This window comes from Eretmochelys imbricata, chromosome 1 (genome assembly GCF_965152235.1).
Source record: "Eretmochelys imbricata isolate rEreImb1 chromosome 1, rEreImb1.hap1, whole genome shotgun sequence".
Taxonomy (NCBI): Eukaryota; Metazoa; Chordata; order Testudines; family Cheloniidae; genus Eretmochelys; species Eretmochelys imbricata.
The window spans coordinates 302,861,812-302,889,502 of NC_135572.1; the positions used below are offsets into that span (position 1 = coordinate 302,861,812).

Sequence of the window (27,691 nt, forward strand, 5' to 3'; positions counted from 1 at the left end):
CTCTAGTGTTTGTATTTTTAAAAACATGGAATAGGTGGTGTATCTTCAAATGCACATCTTCAACCTTAATTTGAAAGTCTTTGGAAAGGCTCAGAGAACTAAGCCAATTAGGAATGCAGGGTTACTGCTGTTGCCAGTGCTCTTGCAGTGATACCCAAAATCATAAGATGCTCTCACAGTGCCATAGCATTAGTTAGACTGACCGTCCAACAATATGCTCTTGGTTTCTGTAAAATATTCAGGCTAAAAGTCCCAAAGGAAGCACTCTCAGATTTAAAAAATGTATCTATCTAATGCGGTTGGGTAATTTGAAGTTATAGAAGCGTAGACTTTCTGCCCAGAGGTAAATCATCCTGGACTCTGTCATGAGGTATGGAACAAGAGGACTTGGCAATTTGTTCTCTCTGCAGAAGCTGACATCAATGTCATCTTGGCATAGGCTTATTAAAAAATACTAAAACTCTAACACTTGGTACAATTGATGAGCTTTTTAAAAATTATTTTTAACCACAATAGGTACTGAAGTTGAGGCAAAATATCAATACATTGCAGGAGCAGAGCAGCCGTAAGTAATGGGCAGTGCAATCTCAGCCTTTTGACAAGGATATCAAATAACATCAGCATTTTCTCCTGAAACAATATCATTTTCAAATCCAACTTTTTCACCAATTAGCCCCATGTTCCTGGAACTGCCAAAAAACATTTGGTGGTGACACAGAAGGCATCATAACACTGTCATCAGGGGGGCAATGATGAAGGACAAATTCATCCACACGTTCCTCTTTATAATATGTATCTAATAAATCCCCCAATGCTGGCTAGAGGAAATATTAAGCACACCAAAGAAAGATCAGAGCTGTCTCTTGAGGTCATTTAAGTGAAGGACAATTGGCAGTATGTCTCTCTGATGACTTCTTTAACGATGTTGCTACTATATAAAGGGCTTGTATCACTTCATACCAGGATACAGGTAAAGCCAAAGATGAAGGCTCCTAGCGCTCTCAGAATAAGGAGAACAGCTGAAGTACATAGCCTGAAAGAGGTCTGTCTGATTCTAAAAATCCCAGAATAAGGATAATAATAAGTATGCATCCGATGAAGTGAGCTGTAGCTCACGAAAGCTTATGCTCAAATAAATTGGTTAGTCTCTAAGGTGCCACAAGTACTCCTTTTCTTTTTGCGAATACAGACTAACACGGCTGTTACTCTGAAACCAGAATAAGGATGAAATTCACCTCAGTTGGGGCCTGAGCCAAGCTTAAAGATGACACTTCAGAACCAAAGGAACATCTCTCTTAGATAAAGGAGGCTAGTGACAGACAACACTGGCTGGTGTCAGGTCTAGTGAAACACTTTATTCTCCAGAACAGACTAAAGCAGGAGCGCCCTCTCAGAAGCTCAAGTGAGAGAGTCACAAAGGCACTAAGAGTCAAGGTTTCACCTGGACAGCCTATAAGAGCTGAGGCATCTGTTGTCAGAACAGAGGCACTAGGCACTCAAACTTATTAGGCTTTTCACAACGTAGAATAATAGAATCATAGAAGATTAGGGTTGGAAGAGACCTCAGGAGGTCATCTAGTCCAACCCCCTGCTCACAGCAGGACCAACCCCAACTAAATCATCCCAGCCAGGGCTTTGTCAAGCCAGACCTTAAAAAGCTCTAAGGATGCAGAGATTCCACCACCTCACTAGGTAACCCATTCCAGTGCTTCACCACCCTCCTAGTGAAATAGTGTTTCCTAATATCCAACCTAGGGCTCCCCCACTGCAACTTGAGACCATTGCTCCTTGTTCTGTCATCTGCCACCACTGAGAACAGCCGAGCTCCATCCTCTTTGGAACCCCCCTTCAGGTATCAAATCCCCCCTCATTCTTCTCTTCTGCAGACTAAATAAGCCCAGTTCCCTCAGTCTCTCCTCATAAGTCATGTGCTCCAGACCTCTAATCATTTTTGTTGCCCTCCACTGGACTCTTTCCAATTTGTCCACATCCTTTCTGTAGTGGAGGGCTCAAAAGTGGATGCAGTACTCCAAATGTGGCCTCACCAGTGCCAAATAGAGGAGAATAATCACTTCCCTAGATCTGCTGGCAATGCTCCTACTAATGCAGCCCAATATACTGTTAGCCTTCTTGGCAACAAGGGCACACTGTTGACTCATATCCAGCTTCTTGTCCACTGTAATCCCCACTGTAAACTTCTGACTTTCATATCCAAGGACTCATTCAACTCTGACTTTCAGCTGGATCAATAAACTTCAAATGCTTCATAGCTTACACTGTTCTCAAGGAAAAGATGTCAGCACCTCAATATCAACCAGCTCCACCTATGCCAAGTCACTGGCTCTAGGAATGCTTGGAACTGAGCAATTTGCAAGACCTGATTTAAGAATCTTGGTCTTTGTCTAGATTAGGAAAAGAAGTTGAGATTAAATTGGGGTTAGCCACCACATTAGTACACAACGTGCATTACTTACTTACTTATTACCTGTCACTGTAGGAAACATGATAGGAGAAGTGAATGATGACCCTATCAAAATAAATATTTGCAACTGGCAGAACAAGTAATGGACAAACCAACATTTACAAAAGAAAACCTCAACAACAAGAGCAAGAAGAGAGCACAGATCTACATCAGCACCATTTTGCTAATTTTAAAAAAGTATAAGCAATCCAAAAAAGAAAAGAACAAGCATGCAACCTCCTGCTCTTGCCAACACAATACATTTGTTGTGAGTCAACAGAACAACAGGGGAATTGGGACGTTTAAAAATACCCTTAATTTTAAATTTTAGAATACCCTCATTTTATATACAGAAGCATAGCTGCTATATGAAATAAATAACTTCCTGTGGTGGGATCAACCAACTGCTTAAAATAAGATTCTATGAAAAAAAATGGATTATTGGAATATATAGTTATTTTTAGATGTAGTATTAGTTTATGGTATGCCTTCAAAAGTGTTTTACAGTAGTGTGGTACTATATACCATGTAAGTTTATAAATAGATCCTTGGAGCACATCCAAGTTTCTTATTAGTAAACCTTATTGCAACTATGTTGGTTCTACTTAACACTCAATTAAGAGAGTTTATTAAAACCATCTGTCTTCATATACTATAATTATTTAAGATGATGTAATTAACAAACATATAACAAATTATAATTCAATATAATTTCAAATGTTTACATATCTAGACATAGCATTTGATGTTGTTCTTCATTAACTATTACGCAGACTGCCTCAGTTTTAGGGGATAGCAAAACCAGAAAAGCTAGCAACTTTTGAATAAAAATTTCCAAGTATAATATTTCTGGACATCTGTCTTACAGAAAAGGTGAACACAAAGACCATGAAGCACAATTTTTGACACTTAACCTTAATATACTTTAATATACTTCCAAGTTCCAATCATAAAAAATAATGCTTGTCTTCTTTATTCTCAATTTTATTCTTTTGGGAGAATCCATCTATTTGTATTTTAGCAATAATAAAAATTTAATGGGCACTACTGTTACCCAATTTGGCCCAACATCAAAGTTTTGTAAAAACTAGCTTAACACAATATACAAACATAAAAATTCCTCTGCCATGTTCGTAATGCAAATATTGCTGCATTCAGTTGAAGTATTAAAAAAAAAAAAGAAGAAGAAAGAATTTGAGCAGAAACCAGACCATAAACTGAAGTGGAACTAACTAGTCTAATTGCCCCCCGCAGCCACCCATTTCTGTCACCTGGCAATAAACAGCAAATATGAGCAAAATAAACCATATTTTAAAATTCTTCCAATTTGAATAATACAAGTTATCTGAAACCTTCTTAAGGAAATCTGTTGTGTTATATTAACATGATAGGCTTCAGAGTAACAGCCGTGTTAGTCTGTATTCTCAAAAAGAAAAGGAGTACTTGTGGCACCTTAGAGACTAACCAATTTATTTGAGCATAAGCTTTCGTGAGCTACAGCTCATTTCATCGGATGCATCCGCTGAAGTGAGCTGTAGCTCACAAAAGCTTATGCTCAAATAAATTGGTTAGTCTCTAAGGTGCCACAAGTACTACTTTTCTTATTAACATGATAGAATCCCCTCAAGCAAACAATGAAATGTCAAATCCCTTTCAAATATACTATATTACACACTACCGAGCACCAAACAAATCTAGGACACAGAGGAAGTGTTTACACATAATAGAAGTGTAGCCAGAAGTAATTTTGCTACACATTAATATAGCATATCATGCCCTCTAGTGGAAAAAAACAAAAAATGTTGTGTGCAAACCTAGCTACTATAATGTAAACTCTTAATTGAATCAAAGTTGTCCAGAGCTTCCAGCATCCCTTAAACTTTCCCTAGGCTTCCAATGTTTCTGAATCACCAGCACATTTTCATAATCTATAATATTTCTTTGCTGATTCCAGTCCTTAATAACTCCAGCATTGTTTTCTCTTGCCAAATAAGTTAAAGGGCTTGATTAAAAAAATTCTACAATCTTTGTCTATTCTACAACCCACACTTCCTTTTTCTTAATGCTTTTCTTCCTTCTTACCCCCAAGTTTTATCACAAATATCCTTGATTTAGTATCCTACTGTATTTTCTTGAAAGCAATAAACTGGAAAGTAGTTCAAAGTCACATTCTGGTACAACTTATGTGGAAACCATTTTGATGCTTTAAGAGACTTAGACTTTGCTACTGGCAGTGCACAGTTAAAAACAGTTTCATAATTTCAAAATTACCTTAACAAAATCTCTATCAGTTTTCTCCTTCCATTCGTCTCCAAATACAGTAGAAAATGATCCTAAAGCTTTAAGCATAAAAAAAAACATTAGTAAAAATGAGCTGAACATTTTCATTTGATTTTCTACCAATTGACAATGGAAATAAAGATTCAACAATACAATAGACCACTCAGAAGTTTTCTTTTTTCTTAGAGTAATTTTGCAGTAAGATGTAGTAAACCACTGTAATCGCTGTTGCAAAACACTCAACTGACTGCTGTTGCAGTAGTACAGTTTATTAAGGCACAAGAAAATATTTGAATGGTCTAAACTTTGTGTACCCTTGCCTTGTACCTTAAAGAGTCATGACATGCTTTTCTAGAATTTTTTTGACAAAAGTATGAAGTGGTTTCTTAGTTTTAAATCTCATGTCAGCAACTAGTTTTTGCTTGTACATGGTAAAGAGTAAAGATGTCCCCAGCTGTTTAGCATGCTACCTAGGCAAAACTTCTCTTGAAGCTTTCAAGAAGCCAACACAATGGCTAGACAACACTACCACTTACTAAAATATTAGTATTTTGTATGGAAGCTTTATGGTAATTCCTGGCTGCTTTGTGGGAACAAGCAAGTAATATTACATCAAACTTTCTGGCCTATCACTCCTTGAAAGCAGCAAAGAGTAGTTCACAGGATTTCCCTTGACAGGAAAATAACTGTTTTGCATCTTGGAAGTCTGCGATTAGTGTCAATATGAAGCTGTATAAAACAGTATTTGGTTCACAGTATATTTTTATTGTAAAAAATTGTTACAATTTTCAGCTGAAAATTATGAAGCAGCATTTGACATCTTATAGAATCCAAGACCAAGGCTTCTACAGCATTTGGCATGCAAGGCCTAATTAAATATTTTGAGGATACAAACAAGTTCTTTAAAACAATCCTACTGATAAGATGGGAAACAAGGTTTTGTATTCCCATCATGTTCTTGGGTTACATAACAGAACTTCAACTTGAAATGAAACACTAATGTTAAAAAACTGAGACAGTACTCCTGAAAGAGAAAGGCTGTCCTAACACATGCAAGATAAGAGTTATCTCAAACTTTTAAACTGGAATAAATCCTAAGAGGTTAACAAAATTGAAAAAATATAACTAGAAATGTTACATCACAAAAAAGAGAATAAACACAATTCACAAACTACGATGAAAACTATATATATGCTTAAATATTACTCTGATTAATAATAAACCTTGCACTATAGAGACACGAAATCTTCCAAAACCTCATAACTTTAGATAAAATTCACCAGCTATCACTTATTCACACTGGAAATTGTTGTCACAAAATTAAAATTAAAATATTTGTACAGAAATTTTAAATAGTTACAAACTTCTCATATTCAATCACTAAATCTAACAAATTCACCATTATTGTGCTGTGATAGTGCACAAATGCCACATTCAGGCTTTGAGCCCCATTTTTCAAGGTGCTGTAAAAACACACACAAAAACCAGTATCTTTGGACCAATGTGTTTACAATCTAAAATGACAAAAAGATATGCAGACTTAAAATGATTCTTCAGAAATACCAAAATATTCCATCTCTGATCTGTCAGTGAGTAACAGATTACAGGATGGACAGCAGAAGCAGATACCTTGGTCTCAGGTGATCTGCATTAAGAGAGTTAGAACCTGAACAGATTTGGTAATGGCCAGTTGCAACAACTCGAGAAAATAAGTATTCCCTCACTACTTGGGTAAGGAAGTAGGACACATCTGTCTTTTGCATTGATCGGAATGCTGCTGGATGTATTAGACAGTAGGTGAAAGTAAAATGCTAGTGGAAGAACAGAATATGTCTATTACAAATTTGCCTCTCTCCAGTCCCAAAGATTATTCATTTGCTATTGGTAGCGATGGCCTAGAACTTTACCTGAAATACTTCTCAGCTGAGAAAGACCATAACAGAAAGAACAGCTAGTACAGGACACCTATGAAACAACCATATGTAAACACAGGTTTGACCTTCAAAAGTTAACAATGGAGGACTAGCCCTGAGTGTCCAAGAAGGTATGAAACAAAAGAACATTCAAACCTTGCTGAAGCACCTTTCTCATTTCTGTAAAAGCTACTTTGAAGAAGGAATTGTCCTGACTCTCAGCAGAGTGACCATTCAGATTCAGAATCTAAGGATGGGCCTCTGGGAAGGACTAATTAGGGGACTAAAATTAACTTTAGCAACTCTTTAAACATTCCTTCCACTTGGGAGTCCTTGTGACTGGCCCAGATGCAGACAATGTATTGGTCTGGTCAAATGTGAGGGACATCCTATTAAGAAAAAACACAATAAAAGGACAGGCACACAACCCAAAAAAACTGAAAGAGAAATTAGACCACCACTAATATAATATTGACATGAAAAACTTTGTACATACTACAAATGATTAAGGAAATAAAAAAGTTTATAATATTTTAAAAAATGAGTATATAATGTGTCTCACATATACTCTTCCCCACAATTGAAGGAAAACAAGTAAAAAGATAGTAATTTTGATGCACTATTTTGCAAGAATATGTACATGCATTCATGCATGCGTGCGCGTGCACACACACACACACACACACACAGAGTATCTATTATTAGGGGGATCCCAAAATATTATTTTGCTAAAGAATGCTCATTTGATGATTTATGTAGATAAAATTAACTTTGGAAAACATTACTATCTCTTGTTAGAGAAGCTTTGTACAGAACAAAAATTAAAATAGTGAATGATTCCTTTTTTCTGTAAACTAGGAGTTACATTTTATCCTATTGTCATTCAGTGAGATTACAGGATGGTTTGATCATATATTTGCTTACAAAAGGACATAAAGCAAAGAACAAGAAGGCCTAGCAGCCAACACACTGGTCAATCTATCCAGGAGAAATAATTCAGTATTGAAATAGTTTTGTGAAATACAACTTCTTAAAATACTAAAAATGCAAGCAGGCCAATTAAATATTTCTTAAATCCAGATTGAGATCATTTTAATAATATTGAGGTCCGATTTCTAAATGATTTCACTGTCATTAGGAACTAAAATAAATCTTTTTGTATCAGAATACAAACTCAGTGTGTCATTTCTGAGATGCTTCTTTCTATTTTTAATATGTAATTTACATTAAAATGCACATCTTTTATAAATCTGCAAAGTCCTATGTATTCATCAGGAAAACAAACAACACACAAGTCCAGACACCAGAGGCTAAATGAAAATCTAATGCTAAAAATGTACCACTTAACTCAAGTAATTTTAAAATACCACTGAAAACCCAATTCTTAAGTTTCACTAAATTAAATTGTTTAATGATAAAGTCTCTAAAACATATATATGTTCACTGAATAAAAAGGTAATTTTCATATTCAAAGCCTGATGTAAAGCACAAATTATGAAATAATTAAAAAAGAAAAAACTAAGTATCAAGTTAATTTCTCTTCAATAAATTATTTAAAATTTACTATAAATGAAGAATGATGATTATTCAAAACTGAAAGAAGCTACAAAAATATATTTGCATCTTTTTTGCTCAGGTATTAAAAATGTTATATACAGTAAAAATAGAATTCAACTTAAAACTTACTGTCATCAAACACCCCAGCATTAGCGAGCAATAGAGTGATGATTTTAGGGTCCTTTTCAAGCTGCATGACATGCTTGCTTTCATTTGACAGAAGAGTGCACACATTAATAGCAAAGTCCACTTCATTTGGGAGTCCAGATAACAGTGAAAGCACCAATTTATTATAGTCATTCGGTGAATTAAAGTCCATAGACAGCCCATAGCTTTGACGAAGATAATCTAACCAAGACAAAAAAAAAAAAAAAGTGAGAACAATGTTTCTGAAGCCACAAAATGAATATTCTGGCTGACACAGTAAGTAAAATAATAATAATTCTCTTAATTTAAATAATTCATGGCATTAAATCAACTTTTCCAACATTTCATTTGTTTTTTCCATCTTCTTTTGGTCCAGAACATTGACTCCATTCCCATCGGTTGTGGATCTTGCCAGTTACTTATTCATTTCAGAATGAAACATTGCAATCTATGCTCTACTAGAGGAGAACCTTGAAAACCACTCAAACTTCAGCTAGGACAGAATGCAGTCCAATTATTTAGAGATACAACATTATTTATTTGTATTATCATAACACCTAAGACCCCAGGGCCTAACTGTACAAGGTGCTGGTGTACAATACAGAACAAAAAAAAGACAGTCCTGGCCCCAAAGAGCTTACAATCTAAGTGGACTGTATTGGCATCAAATTTGTGCCTGTGTTCCAGTCAAAATTTGCATTTTGATCTGAAGAGCCCCATATGGTATGGATTCTCTGGCTACATTATGGACCACCTGGCTCCTCAAGTTGTAAGCCAGAAACTGAGATCAGAAGAACCCAGATTTAAACATCTGTGAGCTGCAGGGAGACCACTATTGGTGAAAACTCTGAAATTTGCTCCTTTACTTGGCCCAATAGATCCTGAGTTTGTTGATTTTCAAAGAATATCACTTCAAGGCCTATCTGTTTACCCAAACTCTGGAGGCACTGGGGTTATTTATGGATTTGGAGGTTTTCTTGTTTTTTGTTTTGTTTTTTGGGTAACAGGAGAAAATATTTTATGTTAGATAATGATTTGACTGACATAAAGTGTTGATGTTTTTTAATAACACTGTAAATGCATTTAAGGACTGTCCCAGTTAAAACATGGAAAATTAAAATAAATATCACAACAATCTTCCTCAAAAATGTAATTTACCTGACACACTGTGTTGCTGGTAATTGTAGGAAGATGGAATTGCACCTATAGGAAGTTGTGGCTTTGGATTGCCTGGTTGTACCTCATCATCATCCTCCCCAAAATGATGTACTTTCTCGTACTTTTCTAGATAGCTGAAATTAAGAAAGCAAAGATTTTTAATATTTACCAACTAACTCCCCTGTCCTCTAAGAGTTGAACTGCTGAAGGAAACAGCAGCAACTGTAGAAAAAGAGGTTTAGTGAAAGCAACAGTTAAACTGTGGTATATAATACAAAACCATGAATCAGACTGACAAAAGGTGATACAGCCAGATAAGTGGAATCATGATTTAGATAAGAAATTTGTTTATATTTGCCAATAATACTCGTTGGCTAAAAGTTATAGTGTAACTAGCCACCTTGTAACTAAGCCCATTTTGTTTTTCTGTGGATCAGTTTTTGCTTTTGTTACCCGACATATTTTTGTATGTGCTTTTATTACCTGCAGGTAGAAGTAATTACAAATTACTACAAGAAATGTCATCAGAAATATTTTGCATAGTTTACCATTAGAAGCATAATATGGAGAAGAGTAGGCAACATAGACATAATCAACAGGCTACATGCATCCAATGAAGTGAGCTGTAGCTCACGAAAGCTTATGCTCAAATAAATTTGTTAGTCTCCAAGGTGCCACAAGTCCTCCGTTTCTTTTTGAAGTTAAAAGTAGTGGTTCCTAAAGAAAATACTAAATACAACATGTGGACGCTGAAAATGCTAAGACTCAGTAGCAACCTAAATGACACTATCGGAACTCCGTTAGAATCTCTCATGCAGTAACGCAGACAGAATGTGATAATTTATGAGGTGACAGGCTATGTCAAAAGGGATAGGAAAACAGAAACCATATACACTAATGGCTGGATACATCAAACTGGTGGTAACAAGGCACACTGTTAATGTGTACCTTATTATATACAATAACTCCTTGCTTAACATTGTAGTTATGTTCTTGAAAAATGCGACTTCAAGCGAAACTATGTTAAGCGAATCTAATTTCCCCATAAGAATTAATGTAAATAGGGGAAGGTGTTAGGTTCCAGGGAAATTTTTTTCTCTAGACAAAAGACATTAAAAAAGCATTTTCATAAAGAGACAGTAGGATTTGTGTGTTTGATGGGAAGAGGCAGTAGGGAGGGGGATTTGGAGCTTTGGGGGAAGGAGTGGAGTGGGGGGTGGGCCTGGAGCAGAGCCAGGGGTTGAACACCCCCCAAGCATTCTGGAAAGAACAGCAAGAGGAGCAGCCAGACTATCCACCCTCTTTCTCCCTCTGACTCCAAAACCTCAACCAAACTTCACAATCATCATTGCTGAGTACAGTATTAAATTGTTTGTTTAAAATTTGCGGGTACCTAAAAAATTTAGAATGGAGGTGTGGACCCCTTTGGAAATTCAACCTGTCATTTGCAAACCCCTGCCACAGAAGTCTTAGACTGAAAACTGACTGAACAGAATCAGCTATAAATGTTGCACATGCTCGGCACAGCATTTGACACAGCGAGAGTAAGGGCGCTAAACTGTGGGCTTCTACAGTAATGACAACACTTCTGAGTTTTGACCTGCAGGTGGGGGTATGCAAATACTTTTGATTGATGAGAAAAACTGAATGCCTTTTCTGGGATCTGAAACTTTATTTTCATAGTCACTTTTCATGGACCCCTGAGACAGTCTGCGGACCAGATGAAAACCACTGGCCTAATTTTAAGCGTGAGACTATTTTCATTGACTTTAATGGGACTACTCCCATGCTTAGAATTAGAACGATGCTTAAATTCCTTGCCAAACCAGAGCCTAAAAGTCGTAAACATATCTTTAAATTTCAACCAAATATAATTTTGATAATAAAAAGCTTTATTAAAGGTTGAAATTAATCTCATAAGAGGAAGAAAATTAAGAGTTAAAAAGGGCTGTGAGTAGGTGTTGCATAAAACAATTATGATTAATCAGATGTACAGTACTTTGAACACATAAAGCACTATGTAAATGATAAGTATTATTAGATGACCCACTGCTGGGAAACCATCTTTATTACATAGGCTCCATATGGCAAGTTAAGGACCTAGCAGAAATCTTAACTATAACACTTTGCTTTTGCTGATTAGAATAAATTTATATTTAAATACAGTTGCTTCTATATTTCTTCAAAATAAAGATCCTCACTGATGCTATTTACCTTTTCATTTAATGTCTTAAAAAGAGCAGACCCCCAAAATTAGGAGTAACTGAATTTTCTTTCCACTTTACGTCAAATGTTAACATTTCCCTTCCCACAATCTTTAGGACTTAAATGTTCAGTTCTTCCCTTTCAGCTCATTTTCCTTCTGCTTCTGACTTCTTTCCCTCCCCTTGAGCCTTTTAATCAAAATATCAACCAAATACTATTTATAGCTTACATATGTCAAGAGGTGCTTTTTAGCATGTGCATTTTCAACAACGTGGCTCTGAGCAAAATGAAAAAATGACTGCAGCTCCTTTTTAAATAACTTCACTCTTTGCTGGAGTGATGGGACATTTAAAAAGACTAATATTTTACAAAAATCCACACAATTACATACTTTTTCAGTATTTCTTTTGGTGAAATACAATAAAAGGAAAGGAGATGCAACACAATAGAACCTTTACTTTTCTTTATGATCAGCCACCATCAAAGTTCATTACTCTAATCACTTCCATTCCCTAGCAATGAGTTGTTATGCATTCTATACTGAATGTTGCATCGCTCGATGCATCAGGCAGGAAGAACACAAAGATTAGAAGCGATTTTTTTGTATTCCAAGGCCTTGTTCAATTTACAACTTTTAAACAATTTTCTGGTAATCTTTTTTAAATGGTTAATGCATTTTTTAAAGAGAATGTAACAACCAAGTCAAAGAACCATGTGCAAGCCCTGCACAAGAGGTAGCCTTGAACAACACGTGGGATCAAATGGTCTAAAAGTAGTGGGGAGAGATGTACTGAATAACTATGCAAATTGGTTTTCCAGTAATACAAAAATTAACAGCATGGCATCAATAAATGAATGCAAAGTGGTTACTTCTAAATAAACAGTGAGATTTGGTACGTTCATTGCCAAGTGTACATGGCTAAAAAAGAGCACAAAGCTGTACTTGAATGGTTGACTTCAGACTGGCAGACAGGAAACAGTGTGACGAATCATGGGATACTTGTCCCATAATTCCACACATTCCAAAATATATCTGAACTGGTTTTCCAGAGGAACTATTTAAATTCTCTAACATGGCTTTAAAACAAGGCTTGAGATGAATTAGATCAAGCATTAACTTCCAAATGTGAAAGCTAGGAATTCATGCTTTCATATGATCTGAAAAAAACCCTCACCTTTCCAGTCATATAAAGCATTCATTTCTAGCTCTGGGGTTTTGCAAGATATGTAAACTAAGATCATGTTCTGACTACCATCTTCTTTGAATCCAGAAATGATTTAGTGACCTCTAGCTGAAGAACCATTGGAGTTAGACACCAGTGCTTTATTTCATCTCCCAGTGTAAATTCCCAGGTTTCTGAGTTAGACATTAGTATTTTATATTCAGATTAGGGCTGTGAAGATTAAAAAAAATTAATTATGATTAATCGCACTGTTAAACAATAATAGAATACAATTTATTTAAATATTTTTGGATGTTTACTACATTTTCAAATATATTAATTTCAATTACAACACAGAATACAAAAAGTGTACAGTGCTCACTTTATATTACAAATATTTGCACTGTAAAAAACAAAAAAATTGTATTTTTCAATTCATCTCAACAAGTATTATAGTGCAATCTCTTTATCATGAAAGTTGAACTTACAAATGTAGAATTATGTAAAAAAACCCAGCATTTAAAAATAAAACAAATGTAAAACTTTAGAGCCTACAAATCCACTCAGTCCTACCTCTTGGTCAGCCAGTCACTCAGACAAACAAGGTTGGTTTCAATTTGCAGAAGATAATGCTGCCTGCTTCTTGTTTCCAATGTCACCTGAAAGTGAGAACAGGCATTCGCATGGCACTGTTGTGGCCAGCGTTGCAAGACATTTACATGACAGAGGCGTTAAAGATTCATATGTCCCTTCATGCTTCAACCACCCTTCCAGAGGACATGAGTCCATGATGATGATGTGTTCTGCTTGATAACAATCCAAAGCCGTGCGGACCGATTCATGTTCATTTTCATCCTCTGAGTATGATGTCACCAGCAGAAGGTTGATTTTCTTTTTTGGTGTTCGGGTTCTGTAGTTTCCGCATCAAAATGTTGCTCTTTTAAGACTTCTGAACACATGCTCCACACCTTGTCCCTCTCAAATTTTGGAAGGCACTTCAGATTCTTAAATCTTGAGTCGAGTGCTGTAGCTATCTTTAGAAATCTCACATTGGTACCCTCTTTGCGTTTTGTCAAATCTGCAGTGAAAGTGTTCTTAAAATGAACAACATGTGCTGAGTCATCATCCGAGACTACTATAACATGAAATATATGGAAGAAGGCGGGTTCAACAAAGCCGGAGACATACAATTCTCCCCCAAGGAATTCAGTCACAAATTTAATTAATGCATTTTTTTTTAAATGAGCGTCGTCAGCAAGGAAGCATGTCCTCTAGAATGGTGGCTGAAGCATGAAGGGGCATAGGAATGTTTAGCATATCTGGCATGTTAATACCTTGAAATGCTGGCTACAAAAGTGCCATGCTAACACCTGTTCTCACTTTCTGATGACATAAATAAGAAGTGGGCAGCATTATTTACCATAAATGTAAACAAACTTGTTTGTCTTAGTGATTGGCCGAACAAGAAGTAGGACTGAGTGGACTTGTAGGCAATAAAGTTTTACATTTTTTGTTTTTGAATGCAGTTATTGCAGTTATATAACAAAAAAAAAGTCTACATTTGTAAATTGCACTTTCACAATAAAGTATTTCACTACAGTACTTATATGAAGTGAATTGAACAATACTATTTCTTTTGTTTATCATTTTTACAGTGCAAATATTTGTAATAAAAATAATAATATAAAGTAAGTAGTGTATACTTCGTATTCTGTGTTGTAATTGAAATCAATATATTTGAAAATGTAGAAAAACATCCAAAAATATTTCATAAGTTTCAGTTGGTATGCTACTGTTTAACAGTGCGATTAAAACCAAGATTAATCACGATTAATTTTGTTGAGCTAATCGTGTGAGTTAACTGTGATTAATCGATAGCCCTAATTTAGATACATTACTATTGGCTGTTAAAAATCACAACAGGAAAAACTGTTGTATAGGTGCCTAGATAGTGAATCAGCCTACATTTTTTTTTAGAGACATTAAAGTATTTCCAGCCTCGGGTTCTGGAGAAGTTAATAAGCAAATGTCAGTCCCTGGCAACTATTCTAATATTTTTTTCAATTAAAAAATATTGTTGGGCTCTAACTTTAAAAACCCAAAAGACAAAGAAAATCCAGTGCTATGGAAATTAGATTTTTTACTCAGCTTCATCAAACTCAACTCATCCACTTGCCTCCGAGAGCAAATTAAAAAAAACAAACAAAATAACCAAAAAGCAAAACAAACAAACAAAAAATAAAATAAAACCAGGTCAGTAAGTTTGTATTAGTTTTTCCATCATTGTCACAATAAGGGAGAAAGTGTATATTAAAACCTGGCCTGTTAAAGACTGCTTTCACTCCCAATATTGATAGCAAAGGAGACACAAAATCAAGCCCTGATCCTGAAAACTCTTATGCACATGCTGAATTTTACTTCTATAAGGCCTCATACAAAGTGCACTGAAGTCAAGGAAATTTACCCCACTGATTTCGCATCAGGCTCATGAGTAGTCCCAATGGGACTAATCCAGTAATAAAATTAAGCCTGTGTTTTCAGGATCGGGGGACCAGACTTAACCTTACATTTCCTGATTTTTTGCTGGTTTGCCTCAAAAGCGTAGCACTATTTAAACATTTTTACTATTAAATATAACAATAATATTGTCATAAAATGCCTATTCAGAAGCCCACCCAGTAATAAGAGTAATGTGGCAGCTGTGGCCACAAGTTAAAGACAGAATCTAGGGTCTGAGAAGGCAACTTAAAGCTACTCTCCCTACTACTAGGTATAGTCTTCTGTGTTGTGTCTCCTGAGAGGTACAGAACAGAATTTAGTTTGTTGTCATCCGTTTTTCAATTTGGAAGTAGATTAACATCTGTCTGGTCAATAGCAAAAGCCACACAACATACAAAGAATACTGAAACATGGGAAACTTAAATACCTAATAATTTTTCAAAAGTGAGTAGGGATTGTTTTGGGTGCACAATCACAGACACCTTTAAAGTTGCCTGATTTTTAGATGACAAGTGCTCAGTACTTTCTGAAAATCAGGTCTCCTTTAAAGGTATCTCAAGTTGGGCACCCAAAAAGGAAGAAACCAAAGTCACTGGTCACTTTTGAAAATTTAAAGCAAAATGTATTATGCAAATTTCTACTTAGACTGAACAGCAGAAATACAAATGATCTTTATTTTATTTTCAAATTATCACTGCAAAAACCTTAATTTTTTAATTAGCAACAAAACCTTTAAAAAGTGTACTTTTATTTACAAAAGATAAATTATACTTCAACATTTCTGAACAAAAAAAGTTTGCAACCTGATTTTTAGTTTTATAATGTTATGTTACTAAAATAGATTATTGTTTTTATCAAAATGATGAGGAAATTAGCTTTATGAAAGTGACTAATATTTTTGCCTATTTAGACTACATATTTCAATAACATAAAGCAACTTTTTATTTTATCAGAAAGTGTAAATAAAACTTGTGTTAAGAAATTTGAAAAACAGTTAACAGGAAGAAGTCCAGATAGTATATGAGCCAGTTGCATACGGAATTTACCAAGAATGGTGGCCATGAATTGGTATGTACCGTTCTCAAGCTGTGGTCTGTGGTGCTGTGTGAAACTGTTTCTCTCACAATACCATATACAACTGTATCTCTCTAGGTTTTTTGTACTACACCCACCAGCATTTTATCTGAGTAAAAAGTGTCAGTCTTCAGTCGTCTTGCTATTTGTAGGCCTACTCCAACACTTCAAGCTTTCCTTTAGATTTTTTTTTGACCAACTAAATCAGGACACGAAAAGTTGATTACATGCCTACTAACCGAGAGCTTATACAACAGATGAGGAAGTCCCAACTACAGATGTCTAGGCCAACAGTAGTGAAAATCCCAGCTTCCTTCCTCTTATCTTTACTTTCAGCTACCAAGAAAAGAAAAAGACTTAAAATTCTTATCAGAGTGCTGCACCCTAGTCCTTCCTGAAACTCTTTTTCTTACCAGCCTGTATCTAGCATACGTCTGAAAATATTAAGTAGCACCCTCCCCTTCACCTCTGATGGAAGAGGGGAAGCGCTCACACTCTCTCTTCCCACCTTCCACTGCTCCCTACTTATTGTCCCGTCCCAGCAGCTACCTGATTATCTGGAGGGAAGGGGGAAACTTCACAGTGAGGTACGGATTTCACATTATTCAGTCTTCTGGCTGCTGTGCATGTGTTAATGGAAGTGGAAATCACTGTATGCCTTTCCTAGCTTCTGAGCCTCATTTTTGAGCCTACTCCCATGTATATGGCTCCAAGTTACTCCCTCATGAGTAGCCCCAAGTCCTGCCCCTGCTGCTGCTCATAATTCTTCTTAGTAGCAACCAAGTGAAAATGAAGTTTACTAAAATGTAACTGAAGTTCTTTGTCATAAGTCTCTATATATTTCCACTTGTAGCATATGTACCTTGATTCCACAACATGCAGAGACCACTTGAAGTGGGATGATTCTTGTCAGTTTCAATGTTGCCCGCATGATTTTGAACAGGAACACTGAAGCTGACCAGACTTGTTAGTTTTTCTCTGCAATTACTTAATAATGCAATGAACAGCAGGAGAAGCACGAGAGCAGTCTGTCTGCAGACTCAGGAAGACTGCACTGTCAATTCACATTTAGTTCATACTTAAGTTATTTTATCAACCCAGAAAGGCTAGAAACATTCTTTTTTCTTAATGAAAGCTTAAATTCTGTAAAAATGTATGGCTTAGCCCACTTCCTCCAATCTTGCCATGGTCAAAGAAAGTTTCTTGCTATTGGCAATTAGTTTTCAAAATCTCAACGCAACTGAAATTTTTTGCATTCCACACGTCTGCTTCATGGCTTTGTTGGATGTTTCTGTGGTGAAAATTCAACTCTGATCAAAATTTGCAAATAGCATCAAATCTAGAGGAGATAACACACTTGTGGTATGAGAGGAAAGAATCAAACTTCTATATGACCTTGAGAGAACTTGAGCACTGACAACTACAAAAAACAAGGGAGATTTGGGACTATAGGAAAAACTGTAAGGACCTACACTTATGGATAGGTAATAAACAACACATACACAAAAATGTGGGAGATTAACGAAGTACACAGCTTCATCCATAATATTAAAAGCTTAATTTACTTCTTGTCTAATTAAAACTAGTCTAGAATTACTTCACCATGTAACCAAGCAGTATAATTACAACCGGGAAGATATGGGATAGAGCGGAAAGATGAGCCATCTAAGGATGTCCACCTGAAGCAGTAGTTCACAATATGAAAATGCTGAAGAACCACAGGAGCATGCTATCTGTAGCTTTATATAGCACCTATCATGGTGATATCACAACTCTGACAGTAGGGTATAGGTTTAAAACAATTGAATTCTGTATAATTACCACCTCACAAAAAGAGAGCCTTGACTTTATTATTCTTCAGTCTTTGTTGACCTGAAATGAAGAACCGACTATTCTATCACTATCTACAAGTTAAAATTAAAAAGCCACAAACTTTTAAAGGTTAATTATCTTTCTGCATCTCAGGACAATAAAGTGCACTGCTCCTATTTTCCTGACACACTGACAGAGAGCAGAGCCACTCATGGCTTTGAAGTTTAATAAGGAACTTGAGAATAACTCTCTCAACATTGAACTTTCTAAATTGATGTGAAACAAATACAACCAGGCTTTTATCAGCCAAAGTTCCAAAGGCAAAAATTATTTAGCAATGTGGACCCTGCCAAAGTTTCTTAGAAGAAAAGAGGAAGATCCTTGGTTCTCTTCTCTGATGCAGCTGTATCCTGTCTGACTCAAGTTGCTAGACTCCACCTCTACTCCCCACAACACATTCCTTTTAAGGGCCTATCTACACCACCAAACTGAGCCAGCGCTGAAAATTGCTGAGCCACTAGTACAGGTAGGACTTTGTCAATAGGGCTGAAAATGACTTTTACTCAGTTTGCTAGTCTAGGTGGACAATAATGTGCTGTGGGGAACAAATTCCCGTGAGCTGGCCCCACCTTGCTACTTTAGAAATTCCTGGAGCCTTGTAGACGGCTTTCTTCCTCCTTCTAGCTGAAAGAATATTAATCCCCTTCCCTGACAACTGCTGTGGTCTACACAACCCATTTTTTTGAGATTTACTCCTCCAATATTTACAGCAGACTAGGTATTAGTACTGTATTTTCATCTCTCCCAAGAAGTTCACATTTCTGATCCATCTATTTTTTGTTTCTGCTGTTATTATTTAAAGTTTAAACAGCCCCAAAACATATTGATCAGGTTTCCTGGCTGTAAAGGAACTGTGGTATTTGGCTCACTAGGAGGCACAGATGAGTGAGTCATCCATGGAACCTGCTGGTATGGCTGCCATAATTTGCCTAGAAAGGAAGTTATGCATGATTGATATCTCTGTTAGAATTATGGGGTTAACTGTTAAAGTAAGTGACAGCTGGTGAATTATCTTAAAGCTTCGGAGATCTTGAGCCACCTACTCTACAGAATCTCCACAAGAAGCCTGATGCTTACAACAGCACAGGCTAGAATGGAATAAAAAAATTTAAAGAATTTGTTTAATACATCTCTTTCTGATATAAAACAACTCACTGATCTGGCCAGATGCCAGGAAGCAGAGATTCTGCAGGTTTCCAGTAATGTTATAAACTCTAAGAACTTATTTTTGTTAAGTTCCACTTTTCTTTTTTGCACTGAAAGATATGGTGCAAATCACAGCACAAAGATGATGGCAGAGAAGAGCACTACCAAAGGCATCCAAATTTAGGGCAGACAGGCCATAAATACACCTTTTGATGACATTAGCATATCGACTGTCAAGACAAAAACCAGGGAAAGAAGAACACAAAGATCCCAAATCCCAGAATAATCTACCTCAAAGAGGTAAATACAGAAAGAGCCCTCAAAGTAGTTCTTGTCGCCAATTTCCACAAGATGATAGACCAAATGCTGCTACTTGTGGAACAAATGTACATCAGAAGGGGAGAGACATAAGATTAATGAGGAAGGAAAGAACAAGAAGTTGGAGGAAACATAGCAATGACAGGAAGGATAAGAGAAGACAGCAGATGTTTACTGCCATGATGGAGACTTCTGAGTGTTCAATGGTAAGCAGATCTTTGACTTGAACATAGATATCTACGATAGTTTGAATTTCCTGATGAATTTTTTAGGCTGCTTGTTAGATGGGGAGAGTGTTTCTTTTTGGTGGCATATTTTCCAGGACAGTGCTGTATTTCTGGTGTGTTGGGTCAGTACCGTCTACCTTTCAACATAAAAAGTTGTCTGCTGTGCTGTTGTAGCCATGTGGGTCCAAAGGTATTAGAAAGACAAAGTGGGTAAGGTAATATCTTTTATTGAACCCACTTCCGCTTTCAAGTTTACACAGTGGTCTTCTTCAAAGCTTGTCTCTCTCATCAACAAAAGTTAGTCCAATAAAATATATTACCTCACCCACCCTGTGTCAAAAGTTGGCTTTTGTTGTTTTGATTTTTAAATTCATGTCTCCCTTTTTGTACAGCAGCTGTAATATAGGTATAAGCTTCATAATTAGGTTGTACAGAGGTTGATAAGGATTTGAAGGTAAACATGCAAGTGCTGGAGAAAGAAGGGAAAATTAGTTTTCTTATTTCTAATAGTGGTTTCTTCTAGAAGAGATCCACTGCTTTAGACAGATGTCACAACTTCAAAATATTTTTGTCCATGTCAGTGGAATAGAGGCGCAACCCCCCATCTTCCATATTTTTTTTTAACCTAAAAGTTCCTCCTGTTGGCATGGTTGCTGAAGCAAATACACCTTCCCCAGGCAAATACTTCAAAAGCTTAGGAGACATACAACTAGAACAATTAGCATTTACAATAGGGTTACAATACAGTTTAAATGGAACAAATAAACACAACTGTTGTGTTGATATAATCAAAGTGCCATTTTTGGCCCTATTTGGCATTTCCTGTTATCCTGAATTGAAGGAAGACAAAAGAATCCCATGCTACATCGGCCTACAAGGAATATTACATACACATAAAGTGGGCCTGTTCAGAGCACTGGATTCATACTAAGGGCAAACAAAATTACAGGAGGCATGCAAACATTTAAATAGCCGTTAATAAGGATTCTGGGATAGGCATATTATTGTAAGATTTTATATGGAGAGATCTATTACACCTTCAATTTGTGAGATTGTTTCTGGGCCACACTAGCTGTATCCATTTAATAAAAGCCATAGAATGATGAGTCCTACTCCTCTTAATCTTCCTTCCCCAAACCACACTTTTAGTAAAGTAATGACAGAGAGCATTCTTATCCGATTTCTTTGTCTGGCACTGGCAGTCAGTGAATTTCCAAAATCCACATTCAGGTTGTCGGGCTAGAGCACCTCTTTGCTTCATTCCAGGCATTTATGTAGCATTCTCCATTCTGTTCAGAGAGGTTATGAATCATAAGCAGCAAGGACAGTGGAAATGTAATTCAGGTAATTGCTGTTCACATGATATCTCCACCTCCCCTTCAGTCGTCTAAAAACACCACTCTGTTGCTGCTTCAGTGACAGCTGAAGTGCTGCTTATCATCCTGGTCTTGGATTCATCAAGCAAGGCAGCAAAAGGCAGGCAGGATTCTGGGATCTGGATAAGAAATCCTATAATCTTGGGTTCCCAAAAGGGTTAACCCATTCTGAAAAAACACCCGCGTACTTTGTGTCAGCAGCAAGGACTGATACAGAACAGAAGAGCCACCTGGATTTCCCCAAACTGCACTGATACAAAAATATCAGTGTAGCCTGGCAGGTGTGTACACATTAAACAGAAATCACACACAATTATGTCTGGGAAAAGCTGTATGCACGCTCTGAAATGGTTTTTGCTTTAATTGCATGTGAGAATACCTGGTTGCACCTCAGAGTAGGGACTGTGTTAATTTTTAGTCTTGCCTACACTAGAGAATTATATTATGTGGCTGATCCAATGCAAGTTGCAACAGTGCAATACACCCACCCTAGTCATCCTGTTTCAGGTAAACTATTGCCCTACATCTGTACATAATACTCCCTGTAAATGTCGCAACAGCATTGGATTATGGGAACCTATCCCATAGTTCCTAGTATTGCTCTGTGCAGCAAATGCATAACTGACAATACTATAATGAATGTGTCTACAGTATAAGAAAGTTTGCAATAAACATATTTTATATTAGAATATACTTAACTAAAACAACATATATTATACAACATCTATACTGCATAAAAAAATATTTTAAAATATTTAGGTCGTTAACAAATGACAAACGCAACCTTAATTTTGCCGCCTTGTGAAGATACATTATGGTATTGTCTTTAATTACACAATCACATACTATTTTTTCCACAAGAGCCCTGCCTCATTCGGTGCACAGGGTGGGATGGTGCTCAGGTTGTTTAACCTGTATAATATGTAAATGTACAAGCACTTATGTTTTTCGAATAAGAAATACAAAGATTCTTTACAAAATATAAAAATAACCCTGAATTGTATAAATTATCATTCCTACAGTTCAATAATTCAAAACATAGCCAGTGATTAAAATAGATTTTAAAGCTTTGGGAGTGATTTCCATTAAAACTTACTTACTCGTTTTGCCAAATACAAGCATCTACAAGAAGCTGCTAACAACTTACAAATATAAAAACACATATTAGGGATGCTAAAAATGCTTCAGAGATTCTTTTTGCTCAGGAGATTTTTAAAAAAGATTCAAATATTAGTATACTCAATTTCTTGTGTGCTTTGACCATCACAAATATAATTACCACGTGCTAAGAATGTATTTATGTAGTCATGCATCTATGTGTATGAAGACCTGTTAGCCCAAGCGTATTTCTAGAATTTAAACAGAAGTTGTATATGGCTGCCAATAGTTTACAAACTTTTAGTCTTTTCCTTTATATTGTACATTACAAAAACAAATCCTGATCCGAACAGTTAATTACATACATATCAAATACTAAATTAAGTATAGAAAGAACATTTTAATATGTTTCAAAGTAGATAAATCTGAAATAGGTATTAACTATAATTTACTAATTAGTCCTCATTTGTCTCTTCTGAATATTGTAAACATTCAAATTATAGTACTAAAAGCTTTTAAAAAAGCAAAAGAAAAATCCATATGACTACAGTGCAAGCTTTCCTATTATGTTCTGTTGGTGACATGAGCCTAGAGGGTTACCTTCGCTACAGGAGTCAGTTTCTATGGTAGCTCAGTCCTAGGCCTCTCCTACATTTAAACTAAAAATTATACTAAGTAGTATCAAATTATGGAGGTGATTATTTGTTGTCTTTAGTTCATAACTATTTTTTAACATGTAAATAGACACAGATAAGGCTCCCAGTAGGGAAAACAAAAAACAAAAACAGAACTTCCCTTGTGCATTTTCAAGGGCCTCATTAAAAATTATCAGAAAAACTATTCCAACTATAAATAGCATGGTTTCATGAAAAAATTGAATAATAATTTCATGATATAAAAGTGGAATATGTTGAAAGAGTTTGGGCCAGATGCTCAGCTGGTATAAATCAGCATAAATTCACCCTTTAATGGTATATGTCAATATACGCCAACCCAGGATCTGACTCCTTGTGCTGTGTTGTGACTTACAGTTGTTTTGACAACTCAGAAAGGACACAAGACGCAACTATAAAAGCCACCGAATATCTTAAAATAAATTACGATAAGCAGTCATTCCATCACTTTAATGCTTAGAAATTTAGTTACAATGTTCTTATGTCATTCGTATAAGGGCTATGTTGAATTCACCAAACCAATCTTAATTATAATGATCATTTGCATAGATGAATCTCTTACATTTATGAAGGAGAAATATATGGTTAGGGTTTTTTTTGCTTCAAATGAGCTCTATAGCTCTTTGCTTGTAAAAGCACATTATTTCATAGCAGAGATAGTTACGTGCTCTACTGCTTAAACTTTTAAACACAAAAGCATTTACCTGGCTGAACTATGAGGAAGTTCTGCTCACATAAAACATTAAGGAGTCGAATAAGATCAGAACCTACTCCTGGCTCCCAGTGCCCTGGCAAGCTCCTAGGTGCCTCAGAATCCTTGGGCTGTCTCGCTACTTAGCTTGCAAGATAGCAAGAATTAACAGGAAAGGAAGAATTTAGGAATGCTGTTGTGTTCTGAAAGCTGGTGGATGGTCAGGCAGTAAGCTCTGGGACCCTGTGGAATTTAGCTCCAGACAGCATTAGGAACTAGGGGTAGCAATGATCCAATTGGGTTCTTAGAAGTTGTTAGGTGCTTAAGAGACTTGTTTAAATCTCTGCAAGGCATCTCTGCAGACAATGATAAGTCAATAAAAAAAACACTTCAAATAACTATTACTTCAAAACCAATTTTCCAATAAACTACTACGTACAAGTATGTTTATGAAATCTACATATGTGAATTTGTGCGTTTATAAACTTTGATACATGAGGGAAAACAGGCTGAAAAATAATTACACTTTCAAAATTTTAAAAACTCAAAAGTGACCAAGATAGATACTACCTTTGAAACTAGCAAAAATTATCCTAATATTCCATAGTGACCACAAGTTTCATAGGTATAAATTTTAATAAGACCAAGTTATGGATTAGCATCAAAGAAGTAACTCTGTGCAGTAATGATGGTTCTTTGAGATGTGTGTCTCTATTGCTGCAGCACTGAAGGTGCATCCCTGCACAGCTGATTGGAGAACTTCAGTAGCAGTGTCCACTGGTCCCGCACATGCACTGGATCTTCTCGTGCTGCGCAACGAGGCTAGCTGGCACGCGGTGGCTAACCATCCTCAGTTCCTTATCTACAGAGAGTCATAGAGAACTCTGAAGTAGAGGGGAGGAGGGCAGGAAGTGGAGCACCCATAGGGACACACATCTCAAAGAACCATCATTACGGCACCAGGTGAGTAACTTCTTTTTCTTCTTCGAACAGTGACCCTATGGTTGTTTCTCTGTAGGTGACTCCTGAGCAGTACCCCCCTTGGAGGGCTGGGACTTTGGTGTCAGGTTTGTCACAGATGGCATCGGAGGCAGAGTCCCCGGTGATTGCATAACGTTCTACAAAGGTGTGGACTGACGCCCATGTTGCAACTCTGCAGATCTCTGTGATAGGGACATCCTTGAGGAAGGCAACAGATAAGGAGATCGATCTCATGGAATGTGTACGGATTGAGTCCGAATTTGCACTGTCTGATGCAATTCAAGACCCACTTGGATAGTCTTTGGGCTGATATCGCTGAGCTCTTACATCTTTCCATCATAGAGAGAAATAGTCTAAGGGACTTCCTGAAGGCCTTTGTCCTATCGAGGTAGAATACAAGGGCTCTCCTAACATCTAGGGTATGCAGAATGGCCTCCCTATTGTCTTGGTGAGGCTTGAGGTAGAAGGCGGGAAGGTGAATAGACTGATTCATGTGAAACGAGGAGGTCACTTTAGAGATGAACCTTGGATGCAGCCTAAGTGTAACCTTGTCAGGGAAGAATATTGTGTAGGGGGGATGCACCATCAGAACTGGTATTTCCCTTATTCTTCTAGCTGAGGTAATTGCAACCAGAAAGATCATTTTCATCAATAGGTATGTTAGCGAACAGGTGGCCACAGGTTTGACGGGTGGTCTAATCAGCCCTTTCAACACTAAGCTTAGATCCCACAAGGGGGTAGGAAGTTGAGGTTGAGTGAAGAGGTTTGTTATTCCCTTAAGAAACCTTTTAGTGGGTGGGTACGAAAGAACTGAGTACCCCTCTACTGATTGGTGAAATGCTATAATAGCTGCTGGGTGGACCATAAGAGATCTCAGAGATAACCCTGATTTTTTAAGGGTCAGGGCATATTCCAGAATGTGTGGAAGAGTTGCCGACACTGGAGAGATTTGTTGGGATGTGCACCAAATCTGGAACCCGAACCATTTCTTCCAGTAAGTCGTTTAGACTTTCTACTGTGTAGTAGAACCTCTTGCACTTCCTTTGAGCATGAACTTTCTAGGTGTTGGAACCACATAGGAGCCATGCTTTGAGTCGAAGTATCCCCAAGTTGGTGCTTTGTTCTGAGAGAGAAGGTGCAGAGTGGCCGGAATGGAGATCAGTGGGGACATCGTGAACTGCATCAGATAAGGGTACCAGGTCTTTCTCGGTCACGTGGCAGCAATCTAAATTACATAAGCTCTGTCCCTCTTTATCTTTAGCAGCACCTTCAGCAGAAGAAGAAATGGAGGGAAGGCGTAAAGTAGGCCTTGTCCCACAGGAAAAGGAGAGCATCACCCAGAGAGGGCTGTCCAGTCCCCGCCCTGGAACAGTAATGTGGACACTTCTTGTTCTGGTAAGTGGCGAATAGGTCTGTGCATGGTGTTCCCCACCGTGCGAACAAGACATGAAGTACTGATGAGTGCATTTCCACTCGCGGTCATGTGGAAAAGTGCGACTGAGCTTGTCTGCTACCACGTTCTGTGTGCCCAGGAAGTAAGCCGCAAATAAGGGGATGTTGTGAGAGATGCACCATTTCCATTGCCTCTGTGCATAGAAAGGACCATCTGGCTCCTCCCTGGTGGCTGATATAATACATGCAGGCTATGTTGTCCATCAGGGCTTTTATATGTGATCCCATTACCAGTGGTAAGAAATTGGCACAGGAATTCCTGAATTCTCGGAGCTTGAGGAGATTGATGTCCGCAGGCGACCATTTGCCTTGCACTGTAAGACCATTTAAATGCGTGCCCCATCCTATGATGGATGCATCTGTGGTTAAGGAGTGACTAAGATGGCGCCTGTAAGAAGGGGATCCCTTTGCATTCATTGGTTGGGTTCTTCCACCAGTCCAGGGAGTTCTTGATCCTTGTAGGCAGTGACAGGGGTTTGTCCAGACTGTTCCTGTTTGGTCTATAAACTGAGCTGAACCACAGCTGTAGGCATCACATGTGAGGTCTGGCATGCGGAATCATCACTGTGCTGGCTGCCATATGCCCCAGGAGCTGGGGGAAGATTCTGGCTTGCACTTGAGGGCTGCATTGAGTTGTGTCTATGAGTGATACCAGGGCTAGAAACTGTTCCTGAAGTTGGAAGGCTTTGGCCTATAGTGCGTGTAGGCCAGTCCCTATGAATTCTAGGCGTTGCACTAGCGTGAATTGATCTGCAGTCCCAGCTCCATGAACAAGTGTATATGAGCCTCCTGAAGTGACCAGGCTCTGAGGAGATAATGATTGACACTTATCTGGATGATTATCTCTTGAGATCATAGATGGGTGGCCATCACTGACAGAACTTTGGAAAAATATTCTTGGGGCTGATGAAAGTCCAAATGGGAGGACTCCATTAGTACTGGTCGTGCCCCAGAATGAACCTTAGGAAACGTCTGTGAGCCAGTAGTATGGAGATGTGAAAGTAGGCATCTTGTAGGTCGAGGGCCGAAAACTAGTCTCCCTGTTCCAGTAATGGAATGGAATGGTTGTAGATAGGGTACCCATCTTGAATTTCTGAGCTTTGACGAACTTGTTGAGAGCTCTGTGGTCCAGGATAGGTCTCCAACCTCCATTCCCTTTGGGTATTAGGAAGGAATGAGAGTAAAACCCCTTTCCTCGTAGATGTTGAGGTGCTGGTTCTAGGACTTCCCACTGCAGGAATCTATCTTCTGCTATAGTAGACTCTTGTGAGAAGGGCCCCTGAAGAGGGACAGGGAAGGGTGTTGTGGAGGGGGAGGTGAAGTGGATGGAATATCCAGATCTAGGACCCATCTGGCCAATGCTATGCACTCCCAGGCACTGCAGATCACTGCCAAACAA

The 27,691-nt window shown here is 37.4% G+C and overlaps 1 protein-coding gene across 3 annotated transcripts in view; it reads right to left on the reverse strand.

Moving 5' to 3' along the window:
- ARID2 (AT-rich interaction domain 2) overlaps positions 1-27,691 on the reverse strand; it is a 175,190-nt gene that overhangs the window by 87,553 nt on the left and 59,946 nt on the right. For all 3 annotated transcript variants that reach the window (XR_013347962.1, XR_013347963.1, XM_077833895.1), the window contains exons 4-6: positions 9,517-9,650; positions 8,341-8,559; positions 4,733-4,800 (exon numbers count right to left, since the gene is read on the reverse strand). Coding sequence is in view for 1 of the 3 variants with exons in the window: in XM_077833895.1 (XP_077690021.1) it covers positions 4,733-4,800; positions 8,341-8,559; positions 9,517-9,650 (421 nt within the window). In the remaining 2 variants the exon portion in view is untranslated. The remainder of the gene's footprint in view (positions 1-4,732; positions 4,801-8,340; positions 8,560-9,516; positions 9,651-27,691) is intronic.